The sequence below is a fragment of the Mus caroli genome, chromosome X (assembly GCF_900094665.2).
Source record: "Mus caroli chromosome X, CAROLI_EIJ_v1.1, whole genome shotgun sequence".
NCBI lineage: Eukaryota > Metazoa > Chordata > Mammalia > Rodentia > Muridae > Mus > Mus caroli.
The window spans coordinates 125,859,970-125,868,463 of record NC_034589.1 but is presented as its reverse complement, the minus strand read 5'-3'; the positions used below and the strand labels follow the sequence as shown (position 1 = coordinate 125,868,463).

Sequence of the window (8,494 nt, the reverse complement as noted above, 5' to 3'; positions counted from 1 at the left end):
GGGAGAAGGCAGCAGGTAGAGGGGCGGCGGAGAGCAGGGACGGACGGCGGCGCGGAGACGCGCGTTCCGCGGCCCGGGGAGAAGGCAGCAGGTAGAGGGGCGGCACGAGACGCGCGACCCGCGGCCTGGGGAGAAGGCGGCAGGTAGAGGGGCGGCGGGGAGCCGTTGCAGTCAAAGGCCACCCTTCCTCCCTTTCCCCGCGCGCCTCTTGGGCGCGCACCCCTCTAGATGGAGCCGCTCACCCACTCTTTTCCACAACTCTTTTGGGCACCAACGAGCTGGTCTTGTTTGTTTGTGCTTTTCCCCTTTCCCAGACTCTCTGTTCAACTCCATGTTTCTGGAAGAAACAAACTACCAGGAACACGAGGGATTCGAACCCTCAAGAAGAGAAGCAGCAACGCCGGTTGCAGAAGCACGGCAAGCCTGGAATGGGAATGAAAACCTTGGAGGCGGCTTCCTGGAGTCCAACGCTCAGCTGGGGGAGGCGGATGCCGTCCCCGTGCCGCAGTCCCTGATGCGTCCTCTGATGCAGCCTGTTGCTCAGTCTTCACCGCAACCCCTGCTGGCAAACCCGCTGCAGGCCCCGCAGCAGCCCGAGGAGCAGGAGGAGGAGCAGCCGGGGGAGGAGCAACCCCAACAGGAGCCGAAGCCTCGCCGCTACCGCATCTGCTTCACCCCGATCCAACTGGCGGAGCTGGAGGCCTTTTTCCAGCGCGTCCAGTACCCGGACCTGTTTGCTAGGTGAGTGGCTTTTTCCTGGGGTGGCGACCATGTGGCAGGCGGGCTCCCGGCTTTGCTGGGTGGTAGCACACCTGAGTCAGGGGTCCGCTAGGGGGCGCGAAGAGCCAGGGGTCCAACTTAGACCTGCAGGCTCTGGGCCAGCGGAGCGTGCAAAAGCTGGCACCGGTGGCCTGTCGAGCAGGAGGGAACCGATGGAGGAGCTACCTCGCAGCGGATCGAGAAACCTGATTTACTTAAAATGTTGGTAGTGAATTCAGAATGAGCTATTGCAGTTTGGCTTTAAAATATCATAGCAAAATAGTGTTTTTTCCGCATTTAGTGAACTTTTAAAAACTTTGATTTTGCGCGCAAAATTAGTGCCCCTGTGGTAGGGCAGGGCTACACCGGGAGCTCTTCTCCCACCCCGCCCCTGAGAGTGCTAAAATTTCCTAAGCCTGGGATTCGCTGTGGGCCTTCCAATTCTGGCCCTGGTGAAATGAAGGACCAGAATCGGATGGTGTGCATAAGCAATGAAGACAGAGCCCCTCTCTGACTTCGTGGCACTCAGCCTTCAATTTAGAAACAGAAAAAAATAATTTCCCCTGGGCACACTCGATCCTAAGTAGTTTTGTACTTCCTTCTTTGAAAGTGTATTTCGCTGTCTTAGAATAAACAAAAATATTCAGGTTCAAACATGATCATATTTGGGGTTAGGGTTTAGCTAAGTATTTTGCCAAGGAAGGCTGGAGTACTGAGTTGAGCCCCAACTATAGAACAGGGATGGGGTACTTTCTGGATAATTTGTACAGAGCAGTCTAAAGAAAAAGATTTCTAGGATTCTTTGCTGTTTCACAGACAGAAAAGTTATATTTAGCTAACTACCAGACATTTTCACGTGTTTCCCTTTTAAAAAAAAAATATTTAAATTGAACAGATAATTTGTGAATAGGAAGCCACCGCCTAAATCAAGCCTTTGTATTATAGAAAAAGGCATTGGAAGGTAGGGTTACAACATTGTCTTTCATTTTAGCCACAACTCCAAATACTCACCATTGCCTATTTTTCTCCCATCAGAGTGGAGCTGGCCCGACGCCTGGGCTTACCTGAACCTAGAGTGCAGGTTAGTACTTTTTCGAAAAGTGTGGGACAGGTATTCTAAAACACACATCAGGTTATAATTTCACTGACCTATGAAGGATCAAAATGTTATAAACATGTGATCTGTCATAGGCATTTCTTTTCAAATTCCATACAACTTCAATGTTATAAGGCTACAATTAGAGTTCAAGTAACTTGTCTAATCAGAAATTTATTTTTTCCAAGTTTAAAGAAAATTTTATTTTCTAAGTTGCCAGAAGAGCTAACTATTAAGAGTAAGTCCAAATGATGTTTCTATTTTATTTTATTGTAATGTTCATTTAATTTAATGGTAACTCAATTGATCATATGGTCGAAGATTCTCAAAAGGACATTTTCTTACATCTAAGATTTTGTTTTCCTATTTTTTAGCAGTATTTTAATGTATATTTTCTGGAATCTCACTGAGAAATGCTCTTCTCATGCTGCCTTCTTATCTGCGTTAATGTAAAATTCCTTTTTCATTTATTTAGGTGTTGATAAACTTTCTATTTCAGGAAATAAAAAGGTGACTACTTAAGGTTGTGGGGAAAATGTTTAAAACATAAGTGCATCAAATAACTATTTAGTAGAAAATTAGGACAGGCTTCTTTTGCCATACAATGGGTTTGTGGTGGGAATAACTGTATACTTATTTGTGGAGCATCCAGAAAGACACATTACCAGAAAGGACCTGGTACAGTTCACCTGCATCTATGGCCCAGAAAATAGTTTAAAAATAGTAAAGGGAGAGAAGGGAAATACAGCAATACCTCAAGCTCTACCCCAAGCTTAGTTTGCTATTTGTAATTTGAGTTGCATGTAGTTTTATTTTCTATTATGACATTCATGGTCCAATATCCTAAACAATTATTTTTTTCCCCTCTGATTGAAGGTTTGGTTTCAGAACAGAAGGGCCAAGTGGAGACGACTTCGACGGGCACAAGCATTCAGAAACATGGTTCCAGTCGCCATGAGTCCCCCTGTGGGTGTATATCTTGATGATCATTATGGTCCCATTCCTATTGTGGAGGTTATTTGGAAATGTTACCCAGTGGTGCCTCGTCCCATGCATCCTCAAATGATGCCTCTTCCACCCAGGCCCCCTCCAGGATTCAGAATGCCTCTACCATTTAGGCCACCCCCTCTACCACCTTTTCCCTGGCCACCTGTACCACCTGATGTGCACATACCCAATGCAGCGAGGGAATATAACCCCTTGCCCTTCCCCTTCCCCTTTCCCTTCCCCAACCCCAACCCCTTCCCCAACCCATTCCCCAACCCCAACCCCAATCCCCATCCCAACCCATTCCCCAACCCCAACCCCAACCCTAACCAAAACTTTGCTGGTCCCAGATACAGATACTGAAGTCTACATCAGTTTTCCAAAAGTGTTTTTCAATCTGATTTATATCGTTTGTAAACACTATCGCGCATTACCTGTCAAGAAGCTGTTAAACGAAATGTACAAAGTTAATGCCTTCTTTGTTTTGATTTTCAATAAAAGTTTGGATTAGCAGCATATTGGCTTTGAGAGTTATACCAATTTAAGGGTATAGATGAGATGTAGGGGTCTGCCCCACCTGGGGGTCCAACCTGTCTGCAGACACCAAACCCCAACACTATTGCTGTTGCCAAGAGGTGCTTGCTCACAGGAACCTGGTGTAGCTGTTCCTTGGAAGGTTCTCCCAGCAACTGACCAATGCAGGTGTGGATGCTTGGAGCCAACCATCAGACTGAGCTCAGGAACCCTGGTAGGGGAGTTGGCCAAAGGACTGGAGGAGGGAGGGGGAGGGGATTGCAACCCCATCAGCTGGCCCAGGGCTCCCAGGGTCTAGACCACCAACCAAGGAGTGTACTGGGAGGGATCCATGGCTCCAGATACATAGGCAACAGAGGATGGCTTTGTCAGACATTAATGGGAGAGGAGGCCCTTGGTCCTGTGGATGTTTGATGCCCCAGCATAGGTGGGGGGAATGCTGAAGTGGTGGGGCTGGAGAGGGTGAGTGGGTAGGGGAGCACACTCACAGAGGCAAAGGGCAGGGAGGAGAGGAAGGTTGTGGGATGGGAGGCTTATGGAGGAGTAACCAGAAAGTAGGATATCATTTGGGATGTAAACAAATGGAATGATTAATAAAATATACATGGAGTAACACGCTGTAACTCTACCTCCCACCCTCTCCATTCACATTACTATTTTGTCTAGGTGAGAACACATGTATGTGCCAGATGGTTTGGGGAGTATTTCTGGAAAAGAAATAATCATTTCTAAGCATGGTGGTTAAAGGAACCCATGCCAAGTTCTGGACTCAAGAGAAACACTCCAGGTTACTCACCGCTCTAAGGGAAGATAGAAGCTAGTCGCCTGACCAAGGCCCCAGTTTTGTAAAATGCTTTCTATTTCATGGAGGAGGTGGTGATTGGAGCCATTCTGATCCTTATACCCTTCCATCAAACCTGGAAAAAGGAAATACCTCGGGCGTAAAAGTCCTTGCCTTGCAAGGCTGGCCACCTGAGAGGCTGGCCATCCCTGGAACTCACAGTGGAAGGAAAGAAATGACTCTGACACCCCCAGACTTGTCCTCTGACATCTACACATTCACTGTGGCACATGCACACCAGCTTTCAACTCCCATCACACATAAATAAAATTATTATTAATAATAATAACGACCATACTGACCCTGCCTTTTTTTTCCTGATTTGCCAAGCCCTGACTGTCTATTAACTGACCAAATTACAAAAATACCATGGCTGACACCTTAGTTCTTCTGTCTGTTAAGCCTGTTTATTTGATCTTCCCTGTTGCCAGCATCTCCACCTTCCACAAACTGGGTTGTCTTCTTCATTTCACCTCGTGGGAAAGATAATTTGAAGGGCCACAGGAAGTTATGCACTTCCTTGAAGCGTTTCCCAACTGTATAGATTTCATGACCTAGATCCTCCATGCAGATGATGCCAAATTTACTAAGAAATCCAGTAATCAAAGAATTGTCTGTCAAGGCAATCCTCTTCTTATTAATTTGGCCATAGCCTCACTTGTAGATGAGCTCATTTACTGACTTCAGGTTGGGGTAGCCCCATGAAATGTATGGTTCCACAATCCTCAGCATGTTAACTGATGCCTTGTTGAGCTTAAAACAAAGGTGCCCTTGAAAATCGGTTGAAGACTAAGAAGTTGCAGTACTGGGCAGTCCACTGAGACCTCAGATTCTGATGACAAACAATTTTGCTTCTGGGGGTACTTAAAAGTTTGCAGCTTTCCAGGCCATCCTGGCCATCCATATCTCAGTTCAGTACACCTGCCTGCACTCCTTGTGATAGTGCTTTTGTCTTCTCCTAGATGAGCTTCCTCCTTGCCTTATCAATATCTTCAGGGCAAACTTCTTCCGCAGGTGCTTCACTTTCAACCCTGTAAAATTCCTTAAGGGTTTCTGGCACAGCAGGAAGCCTTTTTTCTTCTCTGGAACAGCCTTCCTGGTTACAGCCCTAAAAAGAGAGGTGACCTGCTTGTAAACGCCTGTCTTTAAAAGAAAGACACACAGAGAGGCAGAGAGAGACAGAGAGACAGAGAGAGAGAGACAGAGAGAGAGAGACAGAGACAGAGAAAGGGAGGAAGGAAGGAAGGAAGGAAGGAAGGAAGGAAGGAAGGAAGGAAGGAAGGAAGGAAGGAAGAAATATTATTAAAGAACCATTAAAAGATATTGCTTCCTTTCTTTACAGGCAGAAGAGCCAGTTGTCATAGATTTCCCAGCTAAAAAGCGGACAATTTCACCATGTATGTTTTTTTACATTAAGCAACTTGAACAGAATCCTAGTTCCTATGGGTTCAATTCCCAGGACCCACATGGCAGCTCACAATTGTCTGTAACTCCAGTTCCAGGCGATCTGACTTCTGCAGACACCAAGTATATACATAGTGCACAGATATTTATGCATGCAAAACATCTATGCAAATAAAAACAAATAATTAATGAATTGAATTCCCATAGCTGACTCTCATACCTAGTCTGACCCATACAAACTTTTTAAAAAGAAGATATGAACTTTATTTTTTTTTAAAAAGTAAACAAAAATCAAGAAGGAAAGGTTTGTTTTCAATGGATGCCTTGGTGGATAAGGCTACTTTTAGCTACACTGGCTTCCCCCTCCCCAGGCCCCTTCCCACCCCGCTCCTGAGAAAGGGCAGGGTCCAACTCAAAGCAGAGCCACAACCATAGTCTCATCAGCCGCTGCTGCCGCTGCTGTGGCCCCATCCGAACTCATCATAAGACTCAGGACCCAGGCTGTGTGACCTTTGACCTCAGCCAACTTGGCCTTGGTTGGGTACTTCCAAATAACCAGCTGATCCTGGGTAGAGCCATGACCTGAGATATGCTCTTTATAGTGGGGGGACCACAGGATGGAGCACACCTGGGACTGTACATTCACAGCACTTAGGCCCCAGAGCAGACGTTCCAAATGCGAATGTGTCGGTCACTGGTAACTCCAGTTACCAGTGTTGCCAGAATATTGGACTGCCAGGAACACCATGCAACAGCCTTGAGGACACCTTGATGTTGAGTGTAGGGGACCCCAGCCACTTTCTCCAGGACCACTAGGCCACACATCGACAATGTTTTCATTGCCACCACTTGCCAGATGTCATCCATCTGGGGCCCAGCGCAGCCCACATACTTCCTGGCTTTGGCCACTGGACACTCAGTGTGGCCATGTGGTGTTCTGCTACCGGAACATCAGGGTGGTGGATGTGGCCAGACCGGGAACCACTGGACAGAATATAGCTGTTCCAACTGAGGGAGCGGAGTGACTGGTCATGTTTCGAAGTCGTTTCTGCTGCTGCACATTCCATAGCTGCATCCCAGCATTGCTGGTGCCCACAGCTAGGTAGTTGCCCTCTTTGATCCAGGCCACCGAGGATATGTAGTCCCCAGGCTGCTCCATTCGCAGCCAAGAGCAAGATGTCACCGGAACCAGTATTCCATAAGTACACACTGCTGTCCAGTGCCACAGCCAAAACATTTCCGGAGCTCCAATCCACAAGATTCAGGTAGTAGTCATTCCGGATTTCAGGGGCATCAAGACTCCTGTCTAGCAGGAAAGGAATGTATCTGCAAGCCTTCCAGCTGAAGCCAGGCATGGCTTTCTGACTGTAGAGTCTTTTCAGTCTGTTCTGGTAGGCAACCTTCTGGGGCACTCTGAGGTTTTCCACTGAGCCTGAGGATCTTGGCTTCCTCCACACCAAAAAGGTTCAGAGCCCAGGCTTTCTGAAGCTCTTTCTTGGTGGGCGTCTCCCTCCCCCCCCCCCCCCCACCCCCGGTCTCTCCCCGCCACCTCCATTTGGGTAGCACTGCGTTGGGGGATATAGTGATCACCTCCAAGCTAGGGGTGGTCTGAACCTAGAAATTAGATTTGATCCTAGGGCGCTGTGTGATCTGTTGGAGGCCCACGTGGACGAGGGGGCTGGGCCCTTCCCTTCCTTTGCTTCGCACTGCCAGCACGCAAAGGGTGCATTGGGGATTGGCGCTTCCAGTTGAAGCAGTGAGTGCAAATCGCTCTCAAACAGGAATGGAGCTACGGGCCCTGTAGTGCGTCCGGTGGGAGTGCCTAACACGTTCTTTTCTGGACCAGCTGACACACACAAACTTTTACAATTTTTTTTCTCTTTGCAGCTAGGAATTTGAGTAAGCTTTCACTGTACGAGGGCTTCAAGAGACGTGCATATTACTTCTTAAAAACATATTTTAAAAGAAGCTTTCGTTTATTTTTTTAATATGTGCATTACAGGAAACAAAACAAACAAGGCAAGAACAAAGTCACCCAGTCACAAGCAACTCAGCTCGATGTGTCGTTCTAGGTCTGTACCACGCCACGCTTTCCCCACATTATGAATATTCACCAACGAAAAACCCCACACTAGAGGAGGGAGAATTTTGATATCTCAATCTGTCAGACAAAATTGTAATCCCGTCTTCCTTGGCAACCGAAATTTCATAGAAGACAAAAAAAAAGGGGGGGGGAGCAGGCCTCTAGATAGACGGACAACCTTACAATTAAACTCTGCGTTCGTTCGGTTTCGCGCTCAGCCGCAACTGGCGCTTTGGGGATCAGCGCGTGAGTGCAATGAGCAGTGAGTGCAAATGGCTCTCAAACACAAAGGAACAACAGAACGAACTGAGCCACTGGCCCCATAGTGAGTCCCGTGGAACTGCCTAACGTGTTCTTTTCTGGACCAGCTGACCCACACACAAACTTTAAAACTCTCTCTCTCTCTCTCTCTCTCTCTCTCTCCAGCTAGGAATGCTAGTACGCTTTCACATAATGTACTGGCAAAGTTATATAAAATTCTGCAATCATTCAGTGCAAGGAAACACAAAGCAGCAGACCACACTAAGTATAGCATTCTTAAGTTCATTTGTAGAAGAAGGGTAGTTCCCGATCGCTCAAGAAATGTAATCCCTGGGCTGGAGAGATTGCTCAGCGGTTAAGAGCTCCGACTGCTCTTCCGAAGGTCTAAGGTCGTGAGTTCAAATTCCAGCAACCACGTGATGGCTCACAACCATCTTTAATGAGATCTTTAAAAAAAAGAAAGGAAGAAAAAAAGAAAGAAAGAAAGAAAGAAAGAAAGAAAGAAAGAAAGAAAGAAAGAAAGAAGGAA

General features: G+C 47.0%; 1 protein-coding gene and 2 pseudogenes across 1 annotated transcript in view; 1 reads left to right on the top strand and 2 right to left on the bottom strand.

The window, feature by feature from the left end:
• The window catches only part of Esx1 (ESX homeobox 1), a 5,092-nt gene extending 1,734 nt beyond the window's left edge, over window positions 1-3,358 (top strand). Inside the window, exons 3-5 of the mRNA XM_021153848.1 lie at window positions 315-741; window positions 1,795-1,840; window positions 2,732-3,358. Coding sequence (XP_021009507.1) covers window positions 315-741; window positions 1,795-1,840; window positions 2,732-3,205 — 947 coding nt within the window. The 3' untranslated portion in view covers window positions 3,206-3,358. The remainder of the gene's footprint in view (window positions 1-314; window positions 742-1,794; window positions 1,841-2,731) is intronic.
• Window positions 3,359-4,598: 1,240 nt separating this feature from the next.
• Window positions 4,599-5,685, bottom strand: LOC110286395 (annotated as a pseudogene).
• Window positions 5,686-5,933: 248 nt separating this feature from the next.
• Window positions 5,934-8,494, bottom strand: part of LOC110286394 — a 3,303-nt pseudogene continuing 742 nt past the window's right edge.